The sequence below is a fragment of the Alosa pseudoharengus genome, unplaced genomic scaffold, assembly GCF_046254945.1.
Source record: "Alosa pseudoharengus isolate Yale_2024_CS ecotype anadromous, Long Island Sound unplaced genomic scaffold, YU_APseudo_1.1 YU_APseudo_1.1_scf_17, whole genome shotgun sequence".
In the NCBI taxonomy this organism is placed as follows: Eukaryota; Metazoa; Chordata; class Actinopteri; order Clupeiformes; family Clupeidae; genus Alosa; species Alosa pseudoharengus.
Genome location: NW_027468640.1, coordinates 30,007,083 through 30,026,738, shown reverse-complemented (window position 1 = coordinate 30,026,738; position 19,656 = coordinate 30,007,083). Strand labels below are relative to the sequence as shown.

At 44.3% G+C, this 19,656-nt stretch overlaps 1 protein-coding gene across 1 annotated transcript; it reads left to right on the top strand.

Moving 5' to 3' along the window:
* The first annotated feature begins 1,487 nt into the window (after positions 1–1,487).
* slc7a8a (solute carrier family 7 member 8a) lies at positions 1,488–19,594 on the top strand. Its single transcript, XM_076289247.1, has 11 exons — positions 1,488–2,137; positions 6,200–6,404; positions 8,448–8,599; positions 13,008–13,133; positions 13,907–14,060; positions 14,656–14,779; positions 15,159–15,262; positions 15,561–15,657; positions 16,089–16,238; positions 16,487–16,664; positions 16,887–19,594. The coding sequence occupies exons 1-11, from the start codon at positions 1,999–2,001 to the stop codon at positions 17,030–17,032; spliced, it is 1,575 nt and encodes a 524-aa protein (XP_076145362.1). The 5' UTR covers positions 1,488–1,998; the 3' UTR covers positions 17,033–19,594.
* Positions 19,595–19,656: the final 62 nt, after the last annotated feature.

Sequence of the window (19,656 nt, the reverse complement as noted above, 5' to 3'; positions counted from 1 at the left end):
CGCTGATCGGGGTGTGAGCACCTTCCCTCCTCACCCCCTCTGCCACTCATAATTTTGGTCTTTGTTCTCGTGGATGAGGAAATCTCTTCTGCATATCAGCGTCTGTCATATCTCTTAGCCCCGTACTTTGATCTGCAAGCTTAAGACCTGTAGGCTACTGTAGTATGGCAGTCTCAGACAACTGCAGTCAACATGTTCATACCCTTATTTTTCATGCCCCATGTTTATTTTCCATGACTTTTCTTTACGTGATGCGGTCCCCATATTAATTTAAAATGAATTAATGAATGAATGAATTAAACAGAAACAAACATGGCGATGACATCCCTGCAGCCGGCTTCTCTCACATTAGCATTCACACTGAGTGAACAGGCTGCACAGATGACATCAAGGTCACGGCAGCACCCATAACACAATATCTTACACCACTGTCTGCAGCCGAGGACAACACATTTTTTTTTTTTCTGTATGTGTATCTGGATTGAAAGAGAGAGCATGTATATGTATATAAAAAGATCTACTTCTGTATTATAACCTACCATTATCCCTTTAGAGACATGCAAAAAAAGCCAACCAGAGAAAGTTTATAATAATTATAAAAATAATCAGCTTTATTTGTATAGCACCGTTCATACACAGAATGCAGCTCAAGGTGCTTTACATTTGGAGCACTTAACACAATAACGACAATAAAGAAAAAGAAGAAAAACTAAAATAATACTAATACAAACAAACCAACCAATAAATAAAACATCAGATATTTAGAATTAAGTAAAGATAAGAATTCACAGGCTGGTAAGGAGATAGATACAACAACATATAGCAAAACCAGTGCAGTGAAATGGGAAGACTCTGTAAAAAACAGCAGTAGAATGTAAAATAATGTGAGGAAATATAGGCTACATGATAAAAATTAGTTAACTAAAAGCTGTATGTTTTCAGGTCTTAATTAACGATATTTACTGAACTAGCCTGTTTGTTGTAGAAGGGAAGGCGTTCCATACTTTCGGTGTATAATGGATAAATCAGTGGGTTAATCAGTCAGTCTCGTTGATTGTGTTAATGTAATCACAAAACACATCTTCAATGGGTGTGGATAGGGCACTAATAGGTCCGTCTTTGCACTGGGGGAGGGTAACGCACGAAAACAAGTCCTCAGCTGTGTTGGGGAGATGGTGGTTGACGTTGAGGAGGGGACGGAAAATAGGGGAGGCGCTACTGTATAGGGGTGTAGACATATCGGATAAATAAATCCCCAAATCAATCGGATACGACTCAAGACGCCAAAGACACTACCGGTACGGTCCAACGAATGCTATTTTATCCAAGTCGTTTTTGTTTGTTTGAGGAGGATGCTGGTGACTTTCGGCGCCTCACTTGGAACAAAGAAGAACAATAATACTTGACAACAAAGGGGAGAGATACAATTTGAACTGTTTGATTTGGAGACCGGTGTCAGAAATAAGGACGATATCAAAGGACATAGGCTACACAGGAGCAACTGCACTGTATGATATTGCATGGTACTTTTTCTTTGAGTTTCTTTTTGCACAAGTCGGAAAACAGGCTATAAAGTGTTAATTGCCTTAGTGTATTTTGGAAACGGAAATGTCGAGCTGGTCTCTTATTAATGTAAAGGTGCTTTGTTAGTTTCAATCTAGCTAAGAGGGCGGCTATATATTTTTGTTCATACCGTTCTCTTCTAGTCTTAAATTCCGTGTTCGGTGAGTGCTATCGTGATGCTGTTGTCATAAAGTAGGATTTTAATTTTTCTCCGAACTGAGTTTTTATATCAATAGCCAATTCGAGTGTTTCGTTGCTACACGAGTAGCCTATTTATAGACACCAAACCAGTGTGACAGTAGCACAGAATATAGGCTACTCAAACATCATCAGTGCTACCTAACCAAAGCTGCAGGCACTGCGTCCCGACACTGAAGCGTACCAGCCACTACAGTAACCCAGCTGTCGTAAGGATTCAACAACTCCATCAGCACGATGAGTGATGGACCAAGGCAACGCGGGAGCGCGGCTTCGGCGTCAGGAGACGCGCAGTCAGACAGCGGGAAGGACTCCGGTGGCGGAGTGGCCCTGAAGAAGGAGATCGGGCTCGTTAGTGCCTGTGGCATTATCGTAGGTAAGTTCCGAGACGTGATGTTGTACACTGTCGTGATATCAACATGTTGCAGCCAATGTTCTTTTCTTTATCTCTCTAACTGATAGAATATCCTTTGGCACCAAGCGAAAACTGTGTCCCTTAATCTTTTGTACAATTAATTACTCCATTCCATCACTTTAGGCCTATTTCACAAACATCTCACAATAGTTCTACTTTATTGTATATAATATAAAAAACAAACATGCGAGGAGAGCCCATTTAAATGTTCTACATAATTAATATTTGTGTTGCAAGTGCTAGATGTAAATGTGTTGATCCGATTTTGTTTACATTAGGCTACCATATTTGGTAACTGAAGCCTTGTTGAATATGACTTCTAGTCCATGTGAGAGGGAGATTCTTTGACCTTGAATGCTATAGAGAGAGTTACCATGGAAATAAAGACATAGGCCTACATGGTAGCCTGCATGGTGCATGGTGTGGCATCGACAATGGGCTGCAGGTGTCACTTCTTTGACAGCCTGTGTGTAATGCGTCACCCTCCCTAGTCCCTAACCACATGGGTGGCAGCAGAAGATGCAATAAATCTATTGTAAATCTATTCACACTCACTTTTAATATTGACTAACTGATTATAGCAATTTTCTATGAACTAACATGACAGGTTAATTGACTTAAATAGTGGTGATCAGTATGTTATACAGACTCCAAGCCAACATGTGAGTCACCTGAGTGATAAGCGGCCTTGATCTGGTCACTCATTCACGTGAATGGTCTTATCAGATGACTGCCACGGCCCATCATCACGACTAGCCTTTGTTCAGAGTGCGCTCGGGTGGGCTTTCTCAGAAGCCATGAAAGAGCAGTCAAACACAATCGTCCTCCTATCTGCCTTGCCCCTTCAAATCTCCAAACCTTTGCCCATATAATGCCATTTGTTGGCTCTGTTTGCTGGCTGCAGTCTTTGCAGCCTGTGCTCTTTGTCCACGTGGGGTTTTAACATCTCTGATTGGCCAGTAGAGGTGACAGGAGAGTGCCAGGTGAGGTCATTACTCGGCTTTTGGAATTTTCTCTAAAGAATGAAGTTTTGGACTGTGATGCTGGTGGTGGTAGTAGTGTGTGTGTGTGGTGTGTGTTGGGGGGGGGGGTGTGGGGGTGGTGGTAGAATATCTGCCCATAGCTTCAGTGATGGTGCATTCTGGCGGAGAATTAAAGGGGAAGGCGAGGTAGCGCTAACACTAATCAAAGCAATGCAGTCATGAGGGCTCAGGCGGCGAAGGATTTGAAGACTCCCGGCTTGGCCATTCCTGACGCCAGCCTGCCCCTGGTTACTTGGAGCCCATTAGCCTCAAAAAACCTGCTGATGGTGCCGCCTCCATGGGTTTCTCGGCGCGCGGCCAAGCACAGGCAGGCTTCTCCGGGCCCGTACCGCCGCAGCACTCAGTAGTGGGATTTGAGTCTAACTGGGGGCACGGCGCTAAGCTCACATATTTAATGCGTCTCTGCTCAGCTGGGCTTTTGAGGAAATGACTAGCCACATGCCACTCCACTTTCCCCTGTCGCTTGCAAATCTGCGCTAAAGCACCATAGGACTTTGAGCTCAGCTAGCTGCTATGGGCTTTGCTCGTGGCATTTATAGCCTATTCAATCCCTGCTTGATACTGCAGTATTGGCAAATCTTGATAACGGCAACCTTGGAAACCAGGTTTTTGCTTGTACACTACCAGGAGGTTCCCTTAGAGCTTTTTCTGTGCCCATGTTTGTAACCACAGCATGTGATATTGATTCATCCTGAAAATAACATGCAGAGTGCAGATCCTCTGTTATGGGTCTGCCATATTAAGCCCCCCTTGCAAATGCAATTAGTTAATGCTCATAGTTATTAAAATCCATCAGTGTGCAGTGTGCTGTTATTAACCCTGCACCCTTTGTGGGCCTGATGGATCCCACTGTCAGAGGCAGGTCTATGTTCAGAGGAAGATGAAAGTTCTAGCTGTCCCCCACGCACGTGCTCTGATTGTGAGAACTCCGGGTATAATTCACAGGCCTCTTAGAGAGAAGTGGGGTCGATAAAGCAAGATCAATACTGGGGCGTTGCGGGATTAAGTGGGGTTGGGGGGGGGGGGGCTCTGAGTCTTTTCCAGTCGAGTTAGAAGAAGCCTGATTTATTGTGGAAGTGTCAGAAAGAAAATGTTCCCCCTGTTGTCAGTCGTTAAGTAGCAAAAAGGAAGTTCGGTTGAAAAAATGGCAGGAAACCAACAACCATGTGTCCACTGTGTTCTTCATGAGTCAGCACACCAGACCTTGTTTTGACGTTGCCGAGTGATGTCCAGAAGGCCACTGGTCAGAACTGGGCCAAACTTCTGCTGATCTTACAGGGAGGCTACAGCAGGCATGTGACTGAAGCGCTCTGTTCGTGGAGCATCTGCTGCAACAATTAGCTTCCATGAGAAACCTGCCACACCAGACATGGTAGCAACACATACGTTCGCAAAAACGTAGTCTTCTGAAATGATTTGTGTTGATTTGCGCTTCAGTTGTGGTCTCGGCGTAGCCATGTGGCCGTCTGATCTGATCCAATGAGTCTGCACTTTGATTTCAAGCTCAAGACCAAACCAGTCCACACCAGTCTCTCTCTTATAGGGCTCACAGTCGCACTGTACGAAACACAATTCCTGCAACTATAAAATGTTATGCAACAGCACATTGGTGCATGTGGAAGGCTTTAAGACAAGTGACTTGAGGCTTTTGCAGGGAGAGATTTAGCATGGGGTTTGTCTAAACAAAACGCACCAACAGGACATTTCAAAACACAATAAATGGTCAAATGCAGGGACATTACAGAGAGTTTCCAGTCCCCAGTTACGCAAACTGTGACCAGTGTAATGAATCCCAGCTGTAAATTAAGAGATGGTAGACACACATGCGAGTCAACCGTAGAGGAGGGAGAACACATGTAGATCACTCTCTCATGGTACTTGAGAAACATATCCATGTCCATGTACACGTGTTTTCATCTCCACCGGTGGTTGTCAGTCAGTAAGTTAGAGGTGGGCCCCCTTGTGGAGGGACCACCCCCCAAAAATGGTGAAAAAAGGTGGCACCAAGAGGGCCTCGATCTCCACCACTCCCCTCACGCATGATCCACATATTTCACATGGTCGCTCCACACCCAGGAATGACGACCTTTAACCTCTTTACAGTGACTGAGGCCTCCGTAGTCCAAGGGCCGTATGGAATCTGCCTAGTCGGCCTCAAACACCCAACCTTTGCCCCAGTTGTTTAGTTGTATAGTTTGATGGCTACTCGGGGGTGGTGGGGTTGGGAGTGTGTGTGTGTGTGTGGGAGGGGGGTTGTTCAAGTATGGTTGTCGAGCAAACACGTAGCAAAAATCTGGTGGTGAGGCTCCTCCACCTTTGATCCAGACTCAGTGCAATCTCTTATAGGGGGCCATTTGTAAAGCAAAGTCACCTGAATCAGCACAAAGATACACATGGATCTTTTCAAGTCTCGACTTCTCTCTTTCTCTCTCGCTCTCTCTCTCTCTCTCTCTCTGTCTCTGTCGGTGTGTGTTAAATCTGACCAGACAGACGTCGGGATGCTTATGTAGGTCATCGGTGCATTATTATGATTTATAATCCAGCCCCTGACCCCTGTGGCTTTTCCCATTGGTTGATGCACTCAGTCACCCCGTTCCCTTTCACCATGCTCACCCACTTTCAGGGCTGACTCAGCAGATTCTGTCTCCCCTTAACTCCAGTGTACTCTTGTGCCTGTCTGCTTCATCCTTCCTGTCCTTTATCTCTTCCCTAAACTGTTATCCACAGTAATCTCAGCAATTGTGTAGCATGAGAACTTTAGAAATATTTACTGTGGTAGTGAATATGCAGAATCAGCCATTCCCCCTATTATTCTTGTTCAACATCCACAGACCATGAAGTTCATGTCATAAAAATTATTTTGACACAAGTTTTCAGTGTTGTTTGTTTTGTTTTTTTCACCCAACTTTGAAAAGTTCTTCTCCTAAAGTTCTCCTGATAGCTCCAGCTCTTAACCCTCTCTTCTGTCGCCCTCCTCCAGGTAACATTATCGGATCAGGGATCTTCGTGAGCCCCAAGGGGGTTCTGGAGAATGCCAGCTCAGTGGGCTTGGCTCTGATCGTTTGGATCGTCACTGGCATCATCACTGCCATTGGCGCACTCTGCTACGCCGAGCTGGGCGTCACCATCCCCAAGTCTGGAGGTGACTACTCTTACGTCAAGGACATCTTCGGGGGCCTGGCCGGGTAAGTCGCTGGCTGGATAGGGTTTGAAAGAAAACACCCACCAGACATTAAAAGTAGAGTTGTCAGTCTTGATATGGAAGAGTGCATTGGGTAGTATGACTGCAGAAGCAGAACAACACTTCCTGTTATTTTATTGTAGAAAACGGGGGTCTATTTTTTCTTCTTCTTTTGGAGTGTGTTTTAGTCTGGAAAGCAGAGACCATGCAACACCTCTGAATGTGTGTGGCCACGCAACAGACTCTAGCACCAAATAAGCGCAGAGCCTTGGGTTGCCTTTTACTCCAGACACAACACACTGTGATAGAGCTCGGCCTGGGAGTGGGAAAGTGGCCAAGGTGAACGAGACATGCTGTGACTGCTTCATAAAATAGACATAACCTGCTGGAGTTTGAGAGCTAGTTTTGCAAGGCAGCAGTGGAAGAGGGAGAGTGTGTGTACATGTTGTCCTCAGATGACTGTTTGCACTTTGGTTGACTTCACCGTGGGATGGATGTTTTAGTGTTTGTTTTTGTGAAAATAGAGGTAGAGGAATTCCCTCTGGATGCGAAAAAAGTCTGAGGCCAACTCGTGGACGGCCACGAGGTATAACCTCTTAGGGGCAGGAAAGCTAACGAGGTGGACGTAGTGAAGCATATTAAGGAGAATGCCCTGGCCAGCTCGTTGAGAGTCTTAGAATGAAAAGCATGCACCGATGTTAAAAGTCCTGCTGTGTTTTCCACAAATGCGCACTAATTTGACAGTGAACTCCAATAACACTCTTTGAAAAAGCGGAAGAACTCCATCACCTTTGGCTGTGGAGTATTTGTGTCACGGGGCCATACTGAATGCAAGAGGATCATTGGATTCCAATGCATATTACTGCTGTGATTGGATATATAAGTAAAGTGCATTATAGGACAGTGGTTCCCAAACTTTTAACAGGCATGTACCCCCTGAGACATTATGATCTTCCGGAGTACCCCCAACACCACCAATTGTTAACAAGTTTTTTTAAATTGTTTTAATAATATTTATTTTTATCAATTTTGTCGAGAATAGTGAATAGGATCATAAACATATGATACAAATCTCATCAATAGTCAACATATGATAGGCCTACAAATGTGCTGAATATGATGATTTTGATTTTAAATAGATCTGCACCTAATCTCACACACAATCGTCTTGTTGAATGCAGTGATCTTATCTGCTAGGTGCTTGTCTTTGCCTTGTAACTGGAGATTTTACTCATTGAGCTTTCCAAATATATCGCTAAGATAGGCCAGCTTCGTCAAGAAATGTTCATTAGTGAACGTGCTTGCAGATTCAAACATGCGCTCTTCCTCCAAGAAGAGGCGACTCGGAGGTCAAACACGCGACAGCACTTTACCTCAGGAAAGCCACCTTGCCTCGCTGTCAAGCCTTTTGGTCAGCTCCCATCTCCTCTCAAAGTGCGGAGAATAGACACGCTTTTAAGGGCCGGGTCTTGATGAAATTCACCACTCTCACAACCTCGTTCAAAATCTCATTCAGGTCGGGACTAACTAAGCTGCCTTGACACGAGTGCTTCCCTATGAATAACACAGTGCGTCCATTGCGCATCGGGTGCTACCTGGGCCTAGGCTACAGATAAAAAAATTAATTCGTTTATTTCGCGCCCAACCTGGCATGTCTCCGCGACCCACAGTTTGAGAAACGCTGTTTTACCCTCTCTGTCTCCACTCTCGAATATTTTGTTAATGCGGAGAAAATAAGTTTTTAATGTGCAGTGCAAATGCGGAAGTTAAGTTACCAACGTGGGATAGAGAAAACGTTTGAAAAGGCATATGACAACTGTGGGACTATAGTAAAAGCCTTACAAACCACTCACCTACAAACCTATTTGTAATGAAATGTAATGCAATGTAATGACATATTTCCATACAGATGGCACTGGTAGATGTAAATGAATAAATGTAAATGTGTATTTCCATGTGTGCATGTGTATGAATGGGTGTGTGTGCTAACTTCATGGATGCAAATATACCTAGCATCGCGCTAATTCCACTTGCGTGATTTTTCCAGATTCTTGAGGTTGTGGATCGCAGTGCTGGTCATCTACCCCACCAACCAGGCCGTCATCGCCCTCACCTTCTCCAACTACGTGCTGCAGCCCCTCTTCCCCACCTGTTTCCCTCCGGAGAACGGCCTGCGTCTGCTGGCAGCAGTCTGCCTGTGTGAGTACCTGTGGAGAGAGGGAGGGAGGGGGAGATGGGGGAAAACAAAGTATCAGTGTTCAAAAACATGGAAGGGGTTGGGGAGATACGGACGGAACGTTGGAGCATGGGAAAGATGGATAGTATCTGTGGGAACAGAGTGTAGGGAAAGGGTGGGGTGGGGTGGGTGGGGGAGGCCAGGTGGACAAACATGGACTGGGGGAAATGGCAGATCCTGAACATCGTCCACAAGAATACCCCATTCAGGTTGCGCCAGACTAGAGTGTCCTCCTTGCATGTATCTAGTGGGACACCTATGTGAAAGCTACTCAGTTGCTGTCACCTTACACATTCCAGACATTGTTTCGAATAGTAGCCTGTTGTTGTGCGTTGGGAAGGGTTGTACGTTCTACATTGTCTGCCACAGGATGGTGTGACCACAACAGAGTTGCGACAGAGTGAGAAAAGGGGGAGAGAGGTATCATGGGGGTACCAAGAATAAAAACAGAACAGAACGGGGAGCTTGTGAGAGGATGCTTAGAGAGGAAGAGGAGGAGGAGGAGAGAAGAAAGGCATGGGAAAGAGTTGAGTATGAAGACGAATGGGCGGATGTCTTTGCCTGGCGTCGAAAAAGGTCCAAGGCCTGGCCTCCTTACAACCTTCACATGCACGTCCCAAATATTACATGATGTGTGCAGACAGAGACAGAGAGACAGAGAGACAGGGGTGGGAGGAGGGTGCGAAGACCCTCGGTTTCAGTGCAACATCCATCACCCCCTTTTTGAACGGTTGATAAATACGCAGCCATTGACAACACGCCTTCCCAGCACAGAGTACATTTGTCCCTCAAAGATCCCTCGTTCCTAGAATGAGAAGTGGCCTCTCTTTTCGCTCCCCTAAATTATTAGCAATCAGTAGTTTAACTGGGCTGCTCTCCACACTTCTAAACGTGATGTATTTACAAATCCGTCTTTGTGTTTTGTCTAGTAGCATTATCTTATTATCTAACCCATTGTAAGATGTTTACTCCTTGGGGTTAAACTACTTTAGCGCTTGCAGTCAGGACTGTGAGGCCTGCCCCAGATTTGATCAAGCTGAGGCAACACTGTACTGTTTTCAAACTGTCTACCATCAAGGAATTTGAACGGCCCTAAGAACACTTCTGATTAGTCTTTGCTGACAATGACAATGATATATATTGGATAGATGTTGTCAGGCAGATTGTGTGGGTTTTTTTTAGGTGAGTGGAAGAGTTTTTGTTTTTGTTAGGTGTTTTGTTTCTGTGTTTTGCTAATCTGATAGAACTGGGTGAAAGGTCAAGACAACGTCTTATGCTGTCTATTCTCCAGCTCTCCCTTCTTATTTTCTCCATCTGTCTTTCTCCATCTGTCTTTTATGGGGTGCTCTGCACATGACCATATAGGGGGCAAGAGAGAGAGGAAATGTGTATGTTCCTGTACTGGCGTAGTGAGCTATTGTGAGTGCACATAACAAGCCCATTCTGCATCATACATGTAGAAAGGAAATCTATGTTCTGCATCACAAAACGTTTATCTGCTTCCCTTACCTCACACACCAAGAAATCCACCCAATCAGTAGGCCTACCAGTAGGCCTAGATAAAAAAGGAGCAACTAAGTGAGAGTAACTAAGAATACATGTGTGCACTCTAGGTGTGTGCATTTGCAGCATGTTAAGGTCTGGGTTAGTTCAATCTGAAGTATAAAAATAGCCAACAGCAAGACTACTTGGGAATTTGGGTAATTGGGCTTCAAGTATAGGCTCGTACAATCACATGAGCAAGTTAGACAAAATTCTGCTCAACCTGCTTTTCTAGACACATTATTTTATGGTTTCTTATTTCTCTAAAAGAGCATTTGTTAGGGCTGATAGCGATTCGAAACCGAAATTGCGACACTTATCCACGAACCTGTGTCGCGATGTGAAAAGAATCGTGACACACCCTTTCTAGCAGCGCTTTGCAGCTTACGCAGCCGCATAAGCAACACGCATCTCCCGCCTTACTTACCGGTAGCCTACATTGTCCAAAACTAAATAAATAAAACACAATTTTGTACCTCTCCTTGCTTTTATTGTAGACTGCATGCAACTTTCCCAAACAGTATAGAAGTAAACCCCCTCCTTGCACCGCTCTCTCTCGCTCTCCTTCGCTCAATGGACGCGCGCCACTCGGCATGCATAATCCAAATAAAACATTTACAATAATGAAAGCAAGGGCGCATAGAAGACGACTAACTAAATTAGTATTAAATCCGGTTAGCATCATTAGCATGCTGCACAGATTTGTTTAAAACTCTTGCATTCCAGTTGACCGATGATCTCGATACCAATGTTTCCCAAATGGGCCTGTCCCAAGCAGAAAAAGTATTACCTTGAAACTAAACACACATGGGGAAACTTCAACCAGACAGCTGAATTAAAGAGGTAGAGTTGTAATAGAAATAGTAGGCCTAGGCTATAGGCTAACAGATATCCCAACCTGCAAAAAGTCATTTCAGGGAGGTATCCTGAAGAATCCCACCCCCCCCCCCCCAAAAAAAAAAAAGAATTATTGTAGCCTATAGGTATACTTAGATACTGAAATACAGATGAATGTTTGTTCAATAATGTCTAGTCAGTACACCAAATAAGGAAGGCCTATAGATAGGAATTTTGATAATAACATATGTAGATTTTGGTAGTTTGGTCTTTTCATGTAGCCTTGGCAACTAGCCATCTAGTGAAATGAAATGACACTTGTTCAACTCACCTCAACGTGTCTTTTGCAATCATTTAACCTGCCATGGGCAATAAGTCACTGTTACAAACAGTGCAGCATGCAACTACAGTATCATTATTGTTTACTGTTATGAGACAAGGGTAGGCCTACGGCCTACACATCGATGTGAAATGGGTCTTAAATGTTAATTTTTTGGGGGCACTCTGACTCTGTCATGACGCCCCTGTTCCTAGATACACTGAACTGATTAATTTCGTTCAGGATAAAATACATAAAAGCCTGACTACATTGAAAACTGATTGGTTGATTTAGCAAAACATGCCAATCAGGATGCGTCTTGCTTCAGGCACACGCGCACCACCCCTCTCTCTCTCTCTCCCCCGTCGTGTGCGCGCTAAACTTAGATGCATACGTGATTTGACGTCTCGGTCTTGCGTGCGCGCTCTTGCTCGCTCGCTCTAGATTCCGGGAGATTTTATCCAATTTGCGGGCATTAGGAAGACGTTATCAATATGCGGGAGACTCCCGGAACCTCCGGGAGACTTGGGATGTCTGGGCTAATCTGCATAAAGTGTGCTGTCATGAATATCAGAAATTCAGTAGGCCTATTCTCTCTTTTTAGTCGATGACTCAATACAACCCAGCTTTATGTGCATCTTATTCAGGAACTCCATTAGCTTTGTCAGCCATATAATTAAGTGACAAAGTATGTTGTGGTTTCACATGGATGAAGTGGTCAGCACACATGGCGCGTACTTCATCGAAATCGCCTGAGGCAGCCACTACTAAATCTGCAACTGTGGTCTTATTAGAAGTGGTCCAGATTAAAATACTCACATGCCCTCAGGCCCCTCACACAGAAGACACATACTCAGCAAGTGACCACTTGACAGAAAGCAGGCTTGCACAATAGCTGTTCCGCTGATGATTCACTTGAGGGTTCTTTGGCAGAAGAGATTGTTCCCTTGTTTCCTCACCTGAAAAAACAACCAACAACAACCCTAGGTCTGGATGTGCGGTTGGAAAAAACAACAAGCACAAAGTCAGTAAAGATTTGAGTAATTTCTCACAGAGACTACAATTGCATTATGAAAAAAAGTGGGCCTACTCTGGTCTAATAGCTTTTTTTCTGAAGTCTTTTTTGGGATTGCTGAGAGGAGTATAAAAGAAAGTCACTGCATCTTGGCAGAACCAGAGAGAGAGACAGACCATGAAAGGGCATGACTTTGAGAAGTGAGAGATAGTTGCAACAGAGAGATCAAAGTCTCCCCAGACAGCATGACCTGTGTTGGACGACCAGACTCACCCTTGAAACACGTTTCAAGAGTAAAACCCTCCCAAAAAAACAACACATTTGAATGCATGTCTATTTCTCACTGATATAATGTTTCATTTGCACTTGTTATTTCCATATTCCTGTATCACCTGGGCTACTCAATCATCTGTCCAATATCTGTCATTTTATTTGAGGTTGTTTTTGTTTCTGTTCCACGGCCTGGTTTTATAATGAATAGCATCTTCTAAGACTCCAGCAGTGGAACACTTATATGTACATGTAACCAGCCATTCAAAACCCATGTTCTCTCTCCAAGGTGCTCATGTACAATGACACATCTTATCAGAACTGTAGGCCAGCGTTTGATGACCCTCTCTCTCTCTCTCTCTCTCTCTCTCTCTCTCTCTCTCTCTAGTGTTGCTGACATGGGTGAACTGTGCCAGCGTGCGCTGGGCGACGCGCGTCCAGGACATGTTCACCGCAGGGAAGCTTCTCGCCCTGGCACTCATCATCATCATGGGCATCGTGCAGATCTGCAAGGGTAGGTGCCACCTGTCAGTCTACACACCTGTGTGTCTCTGTGTGTGTGTGTCTCTCTTTATGTGTGTGTATGTGTGTGTGTTTGTGTGTGTGTGTGTGTGTGTGTGTGTGTGTGTGTGTGTGTGTGCACGCTCGGACCTCAGCCCATGATAAAGAGTTCTCTTCATGTTAGGAACGACTCAGAGCACAGAACTTTGCAGAACAGGAGTAACTGGGTTCAAAGCCACCCAGAACAAAAAAAAAAAAAACCCAAGCCCACAACCATTCAGCTTTCTCAGCGGCGCGTCCCAGTGGGCTAGAAATAATAAGCCCATTGAGGGCCTGTTGTTTCGCGGGGCCCCGATAGTGGCGTCTGTGATCATTAGTGAGACGCTCAGAGACCACACCGGGAGGTGGGGGTGGTGGTGGGGGTCTGGCGCGACGCTCGTGCTAAATCCCACCGGCTGACCAGCTCAGTCATGTGTAGGAGGGCTAGTCATTAGAGAGCTGGAATGCAGAGAGGAGATGGTGCTCTGGGTTAGAGAATAAGAGAAAGGGGAGAGACAGAGAAAGTGAGAGAGAGAGAGAGAGATGGGGAGAGAATATGAGAGGTAAGAGAGAGTTGTGATCCGCATCTTTGGCCAGACAGACAGACTGCATTATGCATTACAGACAAAAGCACAACAAAGACAATTACATTCTAGACAATGCATATAGGTCATTCATGAACAAAAAAAAGTTCTCACAGTGATTAAGAAATTACTGTTCCCACTGTTTCCCTCTTGGTCTCTGTAGGAGAGTATTACTGGCTGGAACCGGCCCATGCCTTTGAGCCTTTCCAGGAGTACGATGTGGGCTTGATCGCCCTCGCGTTCTTACAGGGCTCCTTCGCCTATGGGGGCTGGAACTTCCTCAACTACGTGACTGAGGAGCTGGTTGACCCATATGTGTAAGTGACCATCCGCTCTCTGCTACACAGTGTACATCAGTTCAGAGCACCACACAGGGCTATATTTATTCATCCGGACGAGCAGAGCACGATAAGAGACAAACAGAGCTCGGGGAGAGATGTGGTCCCTTGGGAGAGACAAACACAAATGTTTACGACTGCCACGGCTAAACCACATAAAGTCTACGCACAGACAAAACACATTAGGTCTGGTTTTGGCTTAGGCTTAACTCATATTCAGGAATGCAGCCTTGGGACAAATAGAGAAAAAAGGCACACAGGCCAGAACACTTCCTGAAGTAAACACCACACTTTGGTAAACAAAACACAAAGCCAGAAGCACTAGCATCTCCTTGTGTAGCCACATAGCACGTTGCACTGTGATAACAGACATTATTTGTACAATGATTCTTTTTCAGTGTACACGCACAAGATCTTTTTTCAGTCAAGAGAGGTGTGGACATTTATAGCTACATTCCTCTCACAGAATTAAATATTTAGATTACAAGAGCATCTCCTGGGGTTGACAGGTGTGCACACTTTTGTGGACTGCACCAGGTATGTGAAGTGTTGTTCTTTCCTTTGGTTGAAACAGGAACCTACCTCGTGCCATCTTCATCTCCATTCCTCTGGTCACGTTTGTTTACGTCTTTGCCAACATCGCCTATGTCACCGCCATGAGTCCACAGGAACTCTTGGCGTCCAACGCTGTTGCTGTGGTGAGTGGCCATACCCATACACTGAATCAGGCCTCATCCGGACTCGCCTAGAAGGATTTTACTTTTACATGTATTATGTACAAATATAGACATTTATGAAATGTTTTTGTCTCCCCTCCTTTGATTCTTAGGACAGTCAGTTAATACTTCAGTAAGTCTGATCATTAGCTATGCACTTCATCTGATATTAGATACTGTGCACGCAGTAAAAGAATGTTCTGAATAGTCTCATCTCTGCATTGTATTGATATTGGTATTATTCTGTGTGTCTGTGTACATACGTGTCTGTGTACATATTATGGCACTTGTATGAATATGTGTATTCCGGTGTGAGTGTGTGTGTGTGTGTATTCAACTGATCCCTCTCTCCCGCTCCTAGACATTTGGAGAGAAGCTGCTGGGAGTGATGTCATGGATTATGCCCATCTCTGTGGCTCTGTCTACCTTCGGAGGGGTCAACGGGTCCCTCTTCACCTCGTCCCGGTCAGTCATCTCTCCTGGCCATCACATGTGTTTCTGACTTTGTGTCTATGCATCAACAATAGCTTTGTATGAACCTGCTGCCTGTATCTGACCCTGCTGTTCTGTCAGTATCTCCCCATTAATATGGATTTCACCCATTTTGTCATTAGGTTGTATCTATGAAGATGTCAGTCTGTGTTGGATTGCATATCCCTACATCCTACTTCCTACAATATATACTGCATGTTTGTCGCGGTGTTTTAAATCTTGTGAGACATCATCAGTGACCCCATGCTTGTCTTCCTGGTGCCCGCTGCAGGTTGTTCTTTGCGGGGGCAAGAGAGGGCCACCTCCCTAGCCTGCTAGCCATGATCCACGTCAAACGCTGCACCCCCATCCCAGCTCTCCTCTTCACTGTAAGCAAATCACATCAACCTCACTCACAACCACGCTCACTTTTCTCAATTTTCAAGTGTGTAAAAGGCAGTGTAGGCAGGAAAATTCAATACTAAGATGGTTTAATTACAAAATGGTCTTAGCTGGTATCTAAGATACTGCTCTTACTTGAGAATTCACATCTATATTTACTGTAAGCCTTTGATGTTACCCAGTTGATTGCAAAATGTCTAAATCTGCTTGATTTGATACATTACCTTTGTGAGAAGTGGAAGTGTAACATCTATTCCCCCCAGAACATTTCAGCATACCCATAAACTGGTAAAACATGTCCCATTATGGCACTGCGCTCGTCCCTGCTCCAGTCCTGGGTGCCTTGTATCTCTATAGAGATTTGGGCAATACCCATCTGACCGTAATGTCTCCTCCTCCTCCTCCTCCTCCTCCACAGTGCCTGTCTACTCTGCTCATGCTGTGCACCAGTGACATGTACACTCTCATTAACTACGTGGGCTTCATCAACTACCTCTTCTACGGGGTCACAGTTGCTGGCCAGATCGTCCTGCGCTTCAAAGAGCCAGACATACACCGACCAATCAAGGTGAGCTTTGGACATAAAACATTATTACATATAAAACTAGATACTACACAGGTACTTCATATAGTCACTCATAATGTGTCATATGTGATATTAGGATGAAGAACGTTTTTGATCTATTGCATTGTATGCTTATGCAAAATGCATATATATATATATAGAATACAGAAAAACACATGGCAAGAATGTTAGGCACCGTTGGGTGTTGACCTGTATTCATCACTTGCTATGATGTGTCGCCCCCCCTACAGATCAGCCTGATCTGGCCAGTGATCTACCTGCTGTTCTGGGCCTTCCTGCTCATCTTCTCGCTGTACTCAGAGCCTGTGGTCTGTGGCATTGGCCTGGCCATCATGCTCACCGGCGTCCCCGTCTACTTCCTGGGCGTGTACTGGGACAACAAGCCACAGTGCTTCAACTCCTTTGTTGGTATGTCGGCCATCTTGGCCTTTTGCTTCAGTCAGAATCACTGCAAATGTATCTCTCTCTCTTTATTCATCATAAAAGGGTCATGCTGACAACAGCATTTTATATGTATATTTACATTTTATATGACATTTATACATAATTTATTTGTATTTTATATAGCATTTGATCTTTTTTGATGGTTACTCTCACTTTCCTGTACTGACCTTTTTGCCGTTTCCACAGGTAAGATGACGTACGTCGGGCAGAAGTTCTGCTTGGTGGTCTACCCTGCGGAGGACCACAAAGACGACGACACGGGGGTTGAGCTGAAGGAGGAGAAGTCGCCTCTGTCCGGGGAGGATGGAGAAACGCAGAAGTCCGACTGCTAAATGGCCAGCCGCCATTCTGTTCATTCACTCGTTCACCTACAACACTGCAAAGCACCGCCAGTAGTACACTTGTCTTTTTAACACTGAATCCACACCCGTGATTGACACACAGATGCGGAGGGACCTGTAAAGAAGACTGAGAGTCTCGTTTTTTGGGGGGTGTGGGGAAGAGCTGGACACTAACCAGCTGATCTTCTCATTGAATACACTACCTCTCAGTGGTCCCCGCTCCCCAACACCCTCTAGTAGCTCTGAATGTGACAGTCAGGTCCTCACATTCACACACACACACACACACACACACAGAGCATCTCATCTTCTTCACCCTTTCCTTGCCTCTGCATCGCTTCCACACTCATCCTGTTATTCACACACTCCCTGCACACTCCGATTTCAAGGCATCCTCACTACATTGCAGCTTTGACTTGATTTTTTTCTTACTGCTTTATAATAGTGCTCTCCCAAAGATCCTTCAGTTCTACTATTATTAAGCATTTGTGATCAACAGCACCAATACACCAAGAACAGTATAGGCATTTTTCAATGCCAATAACCATGATTCCCAAAATGTTTTTTTTTTTTATAATTGTGATAATTGTTTTGTCATGTGAATTTATTATTACTTTTATTGCTGTTAATATTATGTTGTCATTTTCGGTCATTGTTTTCTTTTTTTATCCATTGTCAACTCTGGACTCGACTTTTTACGCTTCAGGGACTCTTGAGGTGAGGTACCTCCCCAATCTCTTTGTGGTGCAAAAGGAGTTCCAGCTCTTTTAATTGCCTTAATTATGATGAAACAATCTGTACTTAGGTATTAGTTTTATTATTATTATTGCTATTGGAAGATGATCGAAAAGACAAAACATTTGGAATGGTATTGAATGGTTCGGTTGTGATATTCAATTCAGCCGAGGGTAAAGATTAATTGCACACTAGTCAGCAAGTGAAGAAACAATTCCCCTGAAACAAGGTTACAAGATAGGAACACCTTGTCCAGATAGCAACTCCTGCCAAAGCAAACTCATAAGTGCAGTGTAGGGGAAACTACTCCAACATGGCTAGACATCTGCAACTGATATTGGGAGCAGACAGCTCCACATAAAACGACTAAATGTGCAATATGGCACACGTACATCAGTGCAATTTCTATGCAAAGCAATATGTTTATTCAACACAGTATATGAAAAATATATATACAGTAAGTTATACGTTTAGAAGGTTTATACTTTTTATTAGACTTATTAAGCTGATAGAATAAAAAGTATTAAAGATACATATTAAGACAATTTGTATAAGCATATTGGGTTGTTTGTGATGGATGTAGTTCTACTGTAGGTGGTTGTACACCATGATGCTAAAGAGAAAATCACTAGTCAAGACAGCCTGACCTGACTCAGAGACAGCTACGCCCTTAACTCAATGCTACTCAGTAGTTCCATACTGCCAGTCCGCTGCCCTCTGTTGTCAGGCAGGCCCTCCTCACTCTGCCATGGGTGGCCCTACTGTTCTGCAACACTGTGTATAATCAATTCTAAAGAGAGACAAGTCCGGCTTCAGTCATTTGAGAAGGGCATATCCAAACCGAGTCAAGTAGATTGAGAGAAATGCTGTCCTCTATTGAGGACACCTCTGAAGCACTCACACTGCTATTTTCTAAATGACACCAATATCAACCAGATTTAGAACATCCTCGTCAAGGCGCAAAAGCTATGACGGCTGGGTTGACATCTTCGAAATTAACGGAGTCAGTCACAGGTCGAAGGTTTCTTGTGCTGGCTGATATTGTTGGTGCAAAGGTGTATGGTTATCATTATCAGGGTCACTGGGTTTTTGTTGGACTGAAATTGTGTCTTGTGCTTATGCTCCGAGATCACGTACTATCTAAAAACTGCTCACATCGGAGAATGGCCATGTGTTCAGTCACACTTTGCCAATGACTAGCAAGAGATTGTTGTGACAGATGAGTTACTCTTCATGCCGTAGTCTTTTAGATCAACTGTTATCCACCCCTTAATCTGATTATTTTCATTTGCATTGTATCCATCTTGTGATGAGTACCCACTGTTCTTGGGAGTTTAATGTTTTTTTCCTCTGTCTCTTATGTACACCTGGTTAGATTTACTGTCACTGTGAAACCTCACATGCTAGATAATCCCCTTAAGTTGGGTGGACAAGGTGAGCCACAGGGTACTGAAAGTGCTGACTACGGTGCCTGATTGCACACCAATTACTTGCCTTCACAAACCAAACAAATGCTGCAAACAAATGTCCTGATAGCCAACACGGGTGCTATGGACACAATCATTGCCTGACACTAATCAGTAAGATTTTCAAAGCCATGTAGTTCTAAGGTAAAGTTTAACGGCCTGAGTAGGTGACCCCCCCCCCCTCACAAAATGATTGTGACTCACCGCAAAGATGATGTATGAGGTGTGTGAAATGTTGAATGTTGTTCCCAGTAAAGTTCTCTTTTTTTTTTAAATAGAAAACTGATCTGAGATCACAGTTTCCACCAAAATGTTCTGTACATAGATAAATAAATCTGTAAATGGAAACCAATGGAAGAGTCTGTGGTCTGTGATTACCTTGTAGAATTGAGGTAGAAGAGCTCCCCCTTTTGG

Excerpts from the sequence above, each read along its gene's own strand:
- slc7a8a (XM_076289247.1), top strand. The coding sequence starts at position 1,999 with ATGAGTGATGGACCAAGGCAACGCGGGAGCGCGGCTTCGGCGTCAGGA. Across the intron at positions 6,405-8,447 it reads ATCTTCGGGGGCCTGGCCGG|ATTCTTGAGGTTGTGGATCG; the intron begins GTAAGTCGCTGG and ends TGATTTTTCCAG. Across the intron at positions 16,665-16,886 it reads GTGCTTCAACTCCTTTGTTG|GTAAGATGACGTACGTCGGG; the intron begins GTATGTCGGCCA and ends CCGTTTCCACAG.